We start from the raw sequence: 12,195 nt of genomic DNA, 5'->3' as shown, positions 1-12,195 counted from the left end.
CATCAATAAGCCTTTCCTGCTATAGCAGTAATCCTGCATGTAAGATTAGCTCCTGATCTGTCTATCTGGTTTTTTTTTAATTTGCTTTTGCTTTTGCCTGCTGTTTTTATGTTTTATGACTGAACTCCATCTGATTATTATAAAAGCAGAATATGTAGACATTTTGATGATAAAAATTTTTAAGTTTACTTGAACTCACCACTTGTTAATAAATGCCATTTCTCTTTAAGTTCTTCTTTCTCAGTCTCTCAGAAATACTCTTGTAAAAAAAGTGAACTTTTAATCCTTTCGTCACTTACAGTGACTTTTTGACTATGTCTATGGAAAATTGGAATCTCTGACTCAGGTATTCTGACCTGTAAATGAATATTGGAAACATTCTTGTTTTTGTATATTTGGGTTATATGCTTTGGAAAAAACTTGTAAATAGATAATTCTTTCTAACAGGGTTTGCATGTATTTTCAAGATTTGCAATTTTTAATGAGATAAATTATGTCAATGTTGGTAATTTTTATTTTAACAGCATTGGGGACATCATAGATCACTATCGAAAAGAACAAATTGTTGAAGGGTATTATCTTAAGGAAGCTGTACCATTGCAGGTTAGTGTTGTTTTTCCTTCTGCAATAATTAAATTTTATTTTAAATGCATTTTTCGTGGTATGTTTCTGCACACATTCATGTATTTAAAATCGGGTAAAATTTAAAACTGCAGATTATTCAGATTATTTCAGGAAATGAATTGTAAGAGATTGCTTATTTTTTATTTATGTTGGGTCTGGATAATTAGGAAGTTCTTGGTGGCTTTTTGAGAATACATGCAGTGGTGGGGGCAGAAGCCAAGTTGTACTGGGTCAAGGAGTGAGTTTGAGGCAAAAGTGGAGACAGCAAGGATAAATCACAGTCAGGCTTATCTAGGTGAGCTTGGGGAGTAAAGAAAAGGGAAAAAATGGTAGCTAGAAGATGATGTTGGGCCAAGAGGGGTTTAAACTTTTTATTTGCCTATAGTTTAATGTTGAGAGAGTTTTGAGCGTGTCTGTAGACTCTGGGAAAAGCCAGTAGTAAAGAGGAGGGTGACAGTAGTGGGTGAGGGATGCGGTGTTGGCAGTACTTGATGAACAAAGTCCTAGAGAAGGCAAGAATGACTAAAATCTAGAACATAGGAGGAAAGGTGGGTCTTGAATGATGGGTGTTGAATTTAGTTGCTTAGTGCATGAGGTGATTGATTAGCCTGTTTCTTTCTTCTCATACTTTCTGAAGTGTGCTGGGGAAGGTTATAGCAGGGCTTAGAAAAAGATACTTGAAAAGAGTGATTAAGAGTTTTCCTAGGTGGAAAATGGAGGTAGTGACATTCCAGGGACGTAAAGAAGGACTGAGGGGTTTTGGGTTACCCACCTAAACTTGGGTAGCAATTTATAGCATCTCTGGCTTCTCAAGTTTTCCTCCTCCTAACAAGTTAGTTACAGGTGGTTGTGCCTACTACTCAGTCATTACAGCTGTGGGGGCGGTGTGTGTGGGGATCATTATTCTGATGCCTAATATAAACTAAAGAATCATCATCTGATCATATTTTAATCTATCTTGCTTCATTTCCTCATGCTTTTCTGGTCAAATGTGAGGGCCGTGAAAGAGGGGTTTTGTGTTATATTCCCACTGCCTAGAATAGTGCCTGGCGTTAGGTATTCAGTCAGTATTAATTGAATGAATGGTTGTCTGCTTTCCACTAGGAAAGCATTTCAACCTCTCTGTATTATCACTAGTGTGGCCTAATCCCATTGTGCTTGCTGTTATCTCCGTGTCAGTCTCTTCCTCTCTATCTAAATACCGCTAATTTAAGATCCATTTCAAGTTTCATGTCCTGCTTGACACCTTCCTAATAAACTAGGCAGCCTTGATGTACCACTTTTGTTGACAGTTCTGGCAGACCTTGGCTGTTCACTATTCTGATTACTGTATATATAAAACTGACCCTTTTTTTTCCCCTAACCGCATGGTGTGGTAGGTGCTTTCTTAGAAACCACTGCTCGGGGTCTTTTTCTTAGGACTCAGAGGTGCCTTTATCTCTGGACGGCAGATCCTGCCACTCAGTCCCCTTGTATACCTTGAAGTCTGATTCACATTGGCTGTTTGAATTAATGATAGTTTTAATTTGTTTCATAAGTCCACAAATTTTATTTTGTCTACAATTAAGCCATACATTTTTCCCATCCTGAATTTGTGCTTAGAATTTTCTAATTTAATTTTTTGTTATTTAAAAAGTAAATAGCATATGACGTCTAGTAAACTTTTGTACTTAAGTTTTAAGGTTTCAAGAACACTTCCGGGGCTGGCCCTGTGGCCGAGTGGTTAAGTTCACGCACTCTGCTTCGGCGGCTCAGGGTTTTGCTGGTTTGGATCCTGGGTGCGGACACGGCACCGCTAGTCAGGCCACGTTGAGGTGGTATCCTACATGCCACAAATAGAAGGACCCACAACTAAAATATACAACTATGTACTGGGGGGATTTGGGGAGAAAAAGCAGGAGAAAAAGAAAGATTGGCAACAGTTATTAGCTCAGGTGCCAATCTTAAAAGAAAAAAAAATAGAATTACTTCCAATATACAGCGTGGCCCACTCGTGTTACTGTGTCATAACTGAACAAACCTCAAATTGTTGTCATTTGCAGAAGTGCCTATAATGCGTTGAATACTTCAGAAATAACTGATGCTGATTACAAAGCAACTTGATTATTACATAAAAACCATTAAATGCTTTGTGAAGTCTATTATTTTGGGGCTGGAGTAAAAGTAGGTTACAGTAGAAGTTTGGGAATCGTAACGCTTACCTATCCTTCCCAGCAGGATTCTACCTAGTAAAGAACACAAAGGCTGGTAACCTCCTTCTGTTAATTGAAAAACTGATTAGCTAGCAGAAATAGTTCACTTCCCCTGAGGTGACCATGCATACCTCGACTCGGGGTGAGGTGCTGGAACAGAAGGAGCAGAGTCCCAGCTAGCTCTGCTTACTTTGTGGAGCTAACACTGCTTAAGACAGATATTAGAAGAGAAGGAGGAGCCTTTTGAGACAGTGCACCCACAATAAAAATAGCCAACATTTTTTGAGCACTATGTTTCAGGTACTGTTTCTTATATGCATTAATTAATTAAAATTTTCATCAATTTGATGAGGTTGATACTGTCATTATGCCCATTTTACAGATAGGGAAGCGGAGACCAGAGAAGTTAAATAAACTACTTAAGGCATCAAGTCAGCCTTGACTCTTCTCTTTCTCTCCTCTACTCTATATCCAAACTGTCTGAAACGTCTTGCAGACTCTGCCTTCAAAATGGATCTAGAATATGACCATCACCAGAATCTGACTTCATCTCCCTGTTTCTACCTTTGCCCCCTTAATACCGCATAACAGTCAGAGGGATCCGTTTAAAATGTGAGTCAGATCACGTCACTCCTCTGTTTAGTGCTTGCAGATGTTCTTCATTTCATTCAGAGTAAAAACCAAAGTCCTTATAGTGGCACAAGGCCCCTAGAAGGGCATCGCATTGGTCCTCTGAACTCATTTCTTTATGCCATCCTTCTCTCTCACTTGTCTCCACTCATACTGGCTTCTTTGCATATTTTTAAAAATATGCCAGGATCTTTCCAGCATCAGGATCTTTGCTCTAGCTGTTCATTCTGCTCAAAATGATTTTCCCGCAAATAGCCACTTGCCTCACTCTCTTCTTTCAAGTTTTGCTCAAAAATTAGTTTCACAATGTGACTTACCCATGCACCTTATCTTTAATACTGTTACTTGCCCTACTTTTAAAGCACTTACCATCTGTTAACGTACAATACGGTTTACTTACTTGTTATGTGTGTTATCTCTTTCCCTCATTAGAATATAAGTTCCTTGACAGTAAGGATCTTTGATTTGTTCACTGAAGTATCTCAGGAACTAGAACAGTGCCTTGCACTCAACAAACATTTATTGAGTTAATCTGGAGTTTTCCTAGCAGTGAAGTGACAGGCAGAATTTGCAACCGAAGTCTGGCTTCAGGAGCCTGCATACCTAACTTCTCTGCAAAAGCTTGCTTCCGTGGCTGTCAGACTCTCACCATCAGATTATCTACTTCCCTTGAGGAGGAGTATATAAGAATCCCTTCTCCAAAACTGTGTAAAGGATAGATCAACAAGCCTTCCCTCCTATCATGCAGTGATTTTCTAGAACTTGGAGGGTGACCTGTGCCCTTGCTCATAGTGTCTTGTAATACATTGGAATCCTTTAGGAGTTGTAGATCAGTACATCAGCCCCTACCTTAATATAAGGTAGAAGAGACCTATATAGATTATCTTGAAATCAGATATTTAAGTCCAAATATTAGTGTAGTATTATGTTTTAAATAACAGTCTACAAATAGGCCTCATTTTACTGCTAATACTAAATAGTATCACTATTGAAATAAAGACTAAGTACAAATCTATGTAACCAGGAAGGTAGTCATCAGTATCATCTGGGCCCAATGTGTCCTTTTTAAATTTTTATATTCTTAAGTCATTTTAAGAATAATTTGTAGAAGTAGGAATAAAGAGATAGTCCAAAAACAACTTTGTTAGAAAATGTAATAAGAATTTCAAGGTAGCAAACCCAAATTTTTGTTCCATATTGCCTTGGTTATGAAGAGTTACTACATACCTGAAATGGGCAGTGTCTTTTGAATGCAACTAACTGGTCGGTCATCCACTGGCTTGCATGGACCTGGAACATGGCCATTTTGTAAATCCTAATACCAGATTTCAGATCAATCTCTAGTAAGTTCTTTCTTTTACTATTTTTATTTTTACTATTATTTACTATTATTACTAGAATATATAATTTACTCTGATTCTTCTTCTCACACTTTCACTGTCAAAATGCAATACTGATTCCAGATTTTAAATATATCTCTACTGGGTTCTAGTTTATGATTCTTTCTTGTTGTTCTCCTACTTGCATTATCAAATGCAATAGTTTTGAAAATTTTGATGGTTCATAATTGTGTTGGAAAGTATAGTCTTCTTTGGTCCGTAAGTATAAAATTCATTTATGTTTAGATTGATAAACATCAATTAGAATGATCAATATGGTGAGTTTTTTTATTTCTACATTATATGTTTCCTCTCAGTAACCTTTGGATACAAAGTTCCTTTTGTCCACTTAGAAATCATATTAAGTAAATCTTGGTGCATAAACATACATAAAATTTAAAGAACCCTCTTTCCTTTTAGCAAAACAAGATAATCTAGATTCTTGTCACAAAATATTGCATGATGTCCTTCCTACTGAATTACTAACTAGATGAGAATACCATATTTCGTTTTTTTCCTCTAGAAATATATCATTCACTCAGCAATTCTTGAGTTTGAGAAAATTTATCAAGGATCTTCGAAGAATTATCATCTGAGATTTTGCTTATCGAAATCACTTTTATCATCACAGTGGAGCTTAGAGCGCTGCTGTTTCTTTGCCTTCATCTTCTGATTCTTTTCATGCTTGTCAAACATCTTCCTGTGTCAGTTTTTCTCTTTGCTATTATGAGCAGAAAATTCAGAGTTCTGAATTTTCAGCTGTCTTCAATGGAAGCTAGTAAAAAGACAACAAAGATGGTGTTTCATACTTTTTTGAAAAATGCTGATAGTTGGCAACACGGTAAAAAAGGCAAAGGGTGGTGCAGTAGAGATACTTTATTTCACTGCTGCATCGTCCTCTAGGCTGAGGGTTAGCAAACTTTTCTGTAAAGAGCTAGATAATAGATATTTTAGGTTTTGTGGGCCATTCAGTCTCTGTCGCAACTACTAAACCCTGCCTTTGTAGGTGAAAGCAACCACAGACAATATGTAAAGGAATGAGCGTGGCTATGTTCCAGTAAAACTTTATATCCAAAAACAGGCAGTGGGCTGGATTTGGCACGTGTGCCATGGTTTGCCAACTGCTGTGCTTTAGCGTACTTGGGAATAATTGTTGAGTGATGATGAAATGCTTCCTAGGATGATAAAGCAGCAGAGTGTTTCAGGATATAGGAAAAATAAGATTCACGAAAATCCCATATCGTAGATTTTATAAAAGGATCAGCTAGCCCTGTGAAATCTCTAAAGAAACAAAGTGATAAAATATTAATCCTCGCGAATAATAAGAACTGCTCAGAAAAGAAACTGAAAAACTAAAACTGAGTCCGTTGGAGCCCGATGGCAATACTGAAGATTGCTTTATTTTGGAAAGGTCATTCTAAAGGCGCTCTTCTCTTTATGTTCTTCCTGATGTCATAATTCCTTTTGTTATTTGTGGGGATTTAGCAGTTAAGACACATTCCTTCCTAAAAGTCAAGATGTTGCATAAAATCATGCAATAAAAACCACAGGGTTTCAGAAAAGTGGGGTTAGGGGCACAACACTAAAAACTTCATCAGTGACACGTAAAGACAAGAACCTAATAAAAATGTAGCGTAGTTTTTATACATGCTAAATGGTTAAGAAGTATTTAAATACTGCAATAAATATGGCACTTTACCTTGAAAAAGACTTGAAGTTTACCTGTGAAAGAGGCCATCAGAAGGATTGTGAATATTATGAAGTGGTGGAAGGTGGATTATCTGAAATCAGTCAGAGTTGTAACACCAGCTGTGGATAGCGGGGTATGGCACATACCACATGGAGAACTGAAGGGGCTCGTGGGTAGTCGAGTGTGTGTGTGTGTGTTCCCACGCATCTCACTTGAGCTGGGTGCGGTTTTCTGCATTCACCTAGTCTTTCTCGTGGATGTAATTGGGCGTAAGCAAATGTGAATTTCCTTTCTGCTTAAATTGGCTCCCTCATTTATCAGTTATGTTGGGACAAATTCATGTTTTCAAAACAATGTTATTTGCTGTAAACACAACAAAACTGACTGTATTTTTGAAAACAGCTGATTAGTTGCCCATGTTCTTGAGAAATGGTAAGGGAACCTTTTTGAGAATTTCTCTGGGAAGCAAAAGATCTCTTAATATATGTGTTGCACGGTTTTAGATTTTTTAGTATTAAAAGCATTTTTTTAATGTCTAGATAGACATACCATCTGGTTTTTAATTGGTAGTTCACTAGATTTTACTTCATTTCCATCAAGAATTCATGAAATAATTTTAATATTTTTAAAATTCAGGATCAAGAACAAGTACTCAATGATACAGTGGATGGCAAGGAAATCTATAATACAATTCGTCGTAAAACAAAGGATGCCTTTTATAAAAATATTGTTAAAAAAGGTTATCTTCTAAAAAAGGGTAAGTGTAAACTTTTAAGACTGAAGATGAGTTTCAGTATTTTACCATTAACATTTCCTAGGTGCGTTGTAAATATTGGATACAAAGCTTGTCATTGAGGTATGTATTTAGTAAGCTGTTTTGATGTGAATTATTAGTAGCTGACCCTTGTTTAGAGCTTTTGTGTAGGCATCCTTTACAGTCTAGAGCCCGGGTGTGTTAAGTGTCTATTTCCACGCAGAGGTTTAGGAGATAAGCTACATACTTCCCAGTAAGTCTTGACCCCCTCTCTGCCTTATACTTTTTTTTTTTTAAGTTACTGCTTATGGCACTTGGCACATTCACGGTATTGATGTTTCTATTTTATAGATTTGCCTCAATGTGACGTTAAGAAATGTTAAGGGATTGGAGGGGGCATGTGGTTAGTGGAAGAGTTTTTTTTCTTATGATTGGAAAAGAATTACTCTTAAGCAAGAATTTTAAAGATTAATCATAATGAAATCTCCGAAGATGTAGTTAAGGTGCCCTTGTCATTTACTCTGTGATTCATTAAAACAAGCAGTGTAACAAAAGTCATTTTTCTGCAGATAAATCAGGCATATTCTCATTTTGTAAGGAGTGGTGTGTTATTTAAACTTTGGAATAAAAGTTAAAATATTTATTTTCAGCAATGATAATTTTTATGATTTTAATATATGTTACTTCACAGTTCATTATCTGGCTAAGGGAAAACAATTTTGTTTTTAACAGGCAAAGGAAAACGGTGGAAAAATTTATATTTTATCTTAGAGGGCAGTGATGCCCAACTTATTTATTTTGAAAGTGAAAAACGAGCTACAAAACCAAAAGGATTAATAGATCTTAGTGTATGTTCTGTCTATGTTGTTCATGATAGTCTCTTTGGCAGGTAAGAAATTGTTTTCCTATTTTTTTTGAATTCTTTTAATACTAAATAGTGATCATTTCAAAGCATAGCAAACTAATTTTGACAGCCCTAAAATCATCTGAAAATGTCAGATTTGATTTTAGACTAACCTATGCATAAAATTCTACTACACTGTATTACATAGAAGTCTTTGGGATGACATTTCCAGTAGTAAGACTTGATCTGTGTGTAGCATGTTTCTTCCCTGCCCTGTACCTGACAGTATTGGGTACACTCAGTTGTACTATTAACTTGATAGGCATGTTCCTAAGAAATTTGAAATTCAGAAACAATCATAATATAAAAACAATTATTTCAGTAGGAAAGAGGAGAATATTTCGGAATTGAAATGAAAACATTTTTTCTTACATTAATTTCATAGTTTTTTGAAAAATAAATAAATAGAAATGTATAAGCTAAATCCTGAATCTCACAAGGCAAATCCCGCTCTTAATTGCATCTAGTTTTTTGCTCAGGAAGAATGGCCTTTCTTTACCTTTCACCATTGGTTTTATCAGTAAGGCACTTTAGAGTCTTTTTAGGTATACTTACCACTTTATTACGTATAGTTATGATTTACAAAACACAAAGCAATTAAAACAAATGTTTTTAACAACTGGTTTTTCTGCTGCAGGGTGGCTTTCTACCAGGCAAATCTAGTTTTATCCTATTTAAGTTGGGAAAACTTCAAGAGAAATACCTGTAGAGCATACAGCCCTGTCATTTCTTTTTTCCAAACTGTGTTTAGGAGATCACATTAGTGTCATTTGTAATTTTAATAGATAATTAGTTTTTTTTAAATGATCAAATAGGTTTGGGAAATGCTGAACTGAACAAATAGTTTTCCTTACAGGAGGGCTTTTTGGAGTCTCATCCAGTGGTTTGCATTGTGAATCACTAAGAGGGGAGTATAATACAAAGTATTTTGTGAATTCATTTGACCTTGATACTCTTTTTTTTTTTTTTGAGCACTTTAATATCTCATAAAAGCAGCTATTTAAAAAAACAAGCAAAAAAAGTTTGGCTAAGATAGGATTTCTTAAGACTTTTTTTCCCACCATATTTCCATATTTCCCACAATATGGGAATCTTGGCCTGCAGGCGTGGTTGGATCAGATATCTAGCTCCTTTTCCTCTTTCTGTTCTGCCTTCCTTTGTGTGTGCTGGATTCGTACTCACAAACCAGTTTCCTTCATGGTAGCACGGTGGCATACAGTTTCAGAGAAAGGAGAAGTAAGCATTCCCCCAGTCACTATTGAAAATCCTGAGAATATGCTATAGAGCCACCTCTGAATGAGTCTCTGGTCTTGACTTACCTGAAGTAGCAAAGGAATGAGATTATTTTCATAAAGTGAGGCCACTGGGTGCCCAGCCCTGCTGCTGGAGATGATCCCAGCCAAATAGTGAGGCTTCTATACTCTGGGGGTGGGTGACATGGATGCTGGGGAGACAACCACACTATTCACTGCCAAATGTAATTTATTAGTGCTATGAGCAGTTGCAAGAGGGAAGAGATTTTGGGGATAAGCTTATTGAGATAAGTAATATGAAATAGGTGGTTCTTTAGCTGAGTCTTAGAGGATGGGTCTGAATTCATTTAGATAGAGCAGCTTCCGAACCAGTGTGCCATAAATGTGTGATAGGTGTCTCTTGAGATATTGGTTGTTGTAAAGTGTTATCAGAATAAAAATATTAAAACAAATGTTTCACATTTCAAATATTATACAACTTGAAATTATATGATTGCTTCTGTTAACTGTTCTAATTCATTATTATGGCAAAAGAATTGGTACATAACACTTGTAGACAGAAAGCTCCCTATAGTGGCCATACCTCAGTACTTCCCTCTGACTTTCTTCTTAAATCACCCAGTTCCTCTGAATATTACTTTATTCACAGTTTTTTGTTGATCATCAATGAAGTTACTTTTTGTGTTCATATGTAAAACTGTTTCATTTTGCTTTTTACATTTTTTAATTAAGAAAAGTTAAAATTGTTTTCATTATTGTAAAATATATGAGAGTTCTTGAAGTAAATATAATTAACTTAGTTATTTCTTTCATTGTTTCTTCTTTCGGAGCAGCTTCAATGTACAGATATTTACTTTTTCCACCAGAAAGGATAATTTAATGATTAAAGCTAGAAAGTCATTAAATTCAGAAGATAAAAACAGTAGCAGTAATTTAAAAAATTCAACCTATTAACTAGGCGGCTTAATAAGAAATGTATTGAATTTAGATAGCTAAATCCAGTAATTCTTCTCTTCCTCAGCAAAAATATTTTATTTGCATAAAAGTTATTGAGTAAATCATTGGTGTCAAGCACATTGTGCTGGCACCATACCACTAAAGAACTGTAAAGCTGCAAATAAAACAGTTTCTTCCCCCTCTCCCCCAGCCCTCTTCTCATAGATCTGTTCCTACAGTATCAGTTACACTTGGAAAGCTTGTTGGGAGAACGTGCAGTTAACAGCTAAAGCTAAAGCCAGAATGTTTCACATAAAGTTGCAGAATTGCTTGTTCTACCGGTCTGCATGGAAATTGTCCACTCTATGTTTGAGGCCAAAAAATCAAAAGAGATAGAAGAGATACCACTTTCAAATAGTATGAGACAGTTTGTCTAGACCTGAATTCTACATTAAATAATATTATAAAATGGAGACTAATAAAATGCAAGCTATTTCAGCTGCATGTGTTTCCGGTTTTATGGGAGGAAATGGGATCAGAACGCCACCTGCTGTTTGATACCCAAGTACATAAGCTGTCCAAAAGAAGAGTTTTGTTAAAGTTCGTTATCTACAAGAAAAAACTTTTTGGTGAATGATTCTCACTTTGCAGATTTATTGAAGAATGAGTGAACTTCCTTAAAATTACAAGTACAACACAAAAAGATATTAATGTGTTCTGACAGTTTATGGATTCAAAGCAGAAATTCAACTTTGGAAAAGTGAGGTTAAAAATGATTCACTAGTAATACTTATTATAACTTGAATAAGATGAATCTGAAAGAATTATTAAGAGTAATAAAGCAGGATCTGTGTAAGTTTAGGGAAAAGCTTTTACCATTATTTTGACATACTGTATATGAACAGGTGCAACTGGATTGAAAACCTGTTTGCACTGTCAAAAGAGAGGTGAACATTACACTTGCCAATTAAAGAAAAGAACTGCTAGAGTTAAAGATCAGATCTTTGAAGTACAATTTAAAGAGACTGAATTATTCCTCTTCTGGTTAATATCAAGAAAGGAGTTTGTCAGGTAGTGAGAAAACAGTAAATGCACATTGACCATTTACTACAAGATCACAGCTTGCTTCTTATGTAGAGTTTCTTGTTGAAGGTGACTTTCAGGAATTTGAAGGCATTTTAAAAGTCTTGGTCATGAATTGTATTTAATAATACCCAGTGTAAACCTGATATGAAAAAGTTATGTCCATGGGAAGCAAGCACAAGTCTTTTATTTTAAAAAACTGAGTTTTTCCCAAAGTCTGCCCGTTTACCATCACCTATATTTTTGTGTGCCTTACTGTGAAATAGTTGGGAAGCACTGAGAAAGACTGAATGCCAAGGAAAACAGCATCGGCAAAGTATATTTTAAGGAAGTGAAAAGACATCACTACCAGATAATAGAACTGGTAGAAAATAGGTCGATGTCAAATTATGTGTCATAGAATGCAAAATATCAGAGCACAAAAGGGGAAACTGGATGAATGCTGTTATCTTCTTTGTTGTGTTATCAAGTATATATAAGGCATTGAGCATTTCTTGCTTTGTTGTAAGCCTACAACCCAACACACTGACTGACTTTGGCGTGTGGATGAAGTCTCATGTGGAAGTTACCAGCAGCCTTCTACAGTGGGGTGCTGGCGGCGTGCTTAGCCCGTGGGGCAGGAATGCTGGATAGCACTGCTCATTTGCCTCTTTTCCTGCACCGCTTTGGTTGCACAGCTGTACAATTCTTTCAGATTATTTTCAGTATATGTAAGAGATCTCTAAGCACTCAATTTCTTTACATTAAACT

At 36.0% G+C, this 12,195-nt stretch overlaps 1 protein-coding gene across 1 annotated transcript in view; it reads left to right on the top strand.

The window, feature by feature from the left end:
• RASA1 (RAS p21 protein activator 1) overlaps nucleotides 1-12,195 on the top strand; it is a 100,972-nt gene that overhangs the window by 65,220 nt on the left and 23,557 nt on the right. The window contains exons 9-11 of the mRNA XM_014857049.3: nucleotides 525-603; nucleotides 7,152-7,272; nucleotides 8,002-8,158. Of these exons, the coding sequence (XP_014712535.1) occupies nucleotides 525-603; nucleotides 7,152-7,272; nucleotides 8,002-8,158 (357 nt within the window). The remainder of the gene's footprint in view (nucleotides 1-524; nucleotides 604-7,151; nucleotides 7,273-8,001; nucleotides 8,159-12,195) is intronic.

Source organism: Equus asinus, chromosome 9 (assembly GCF_041296235.1).
Source record: "Equus asinus isolate D_3611 breed Donkey chromosome 9, EquAss-T2T_v2, whole genome shotgun sequence".
Taxonomy (NCBI): Eukaryota; Metazoa; Chordata; class Mammalia; order Perissodactyla; family Equidae; genus Equus; species Equus asinus.
The sequence above is the reverse complement of the archived record's forward strand: the minus strand, read 5'-3'. Positions and strand labels throughout refer to the sequence as shown.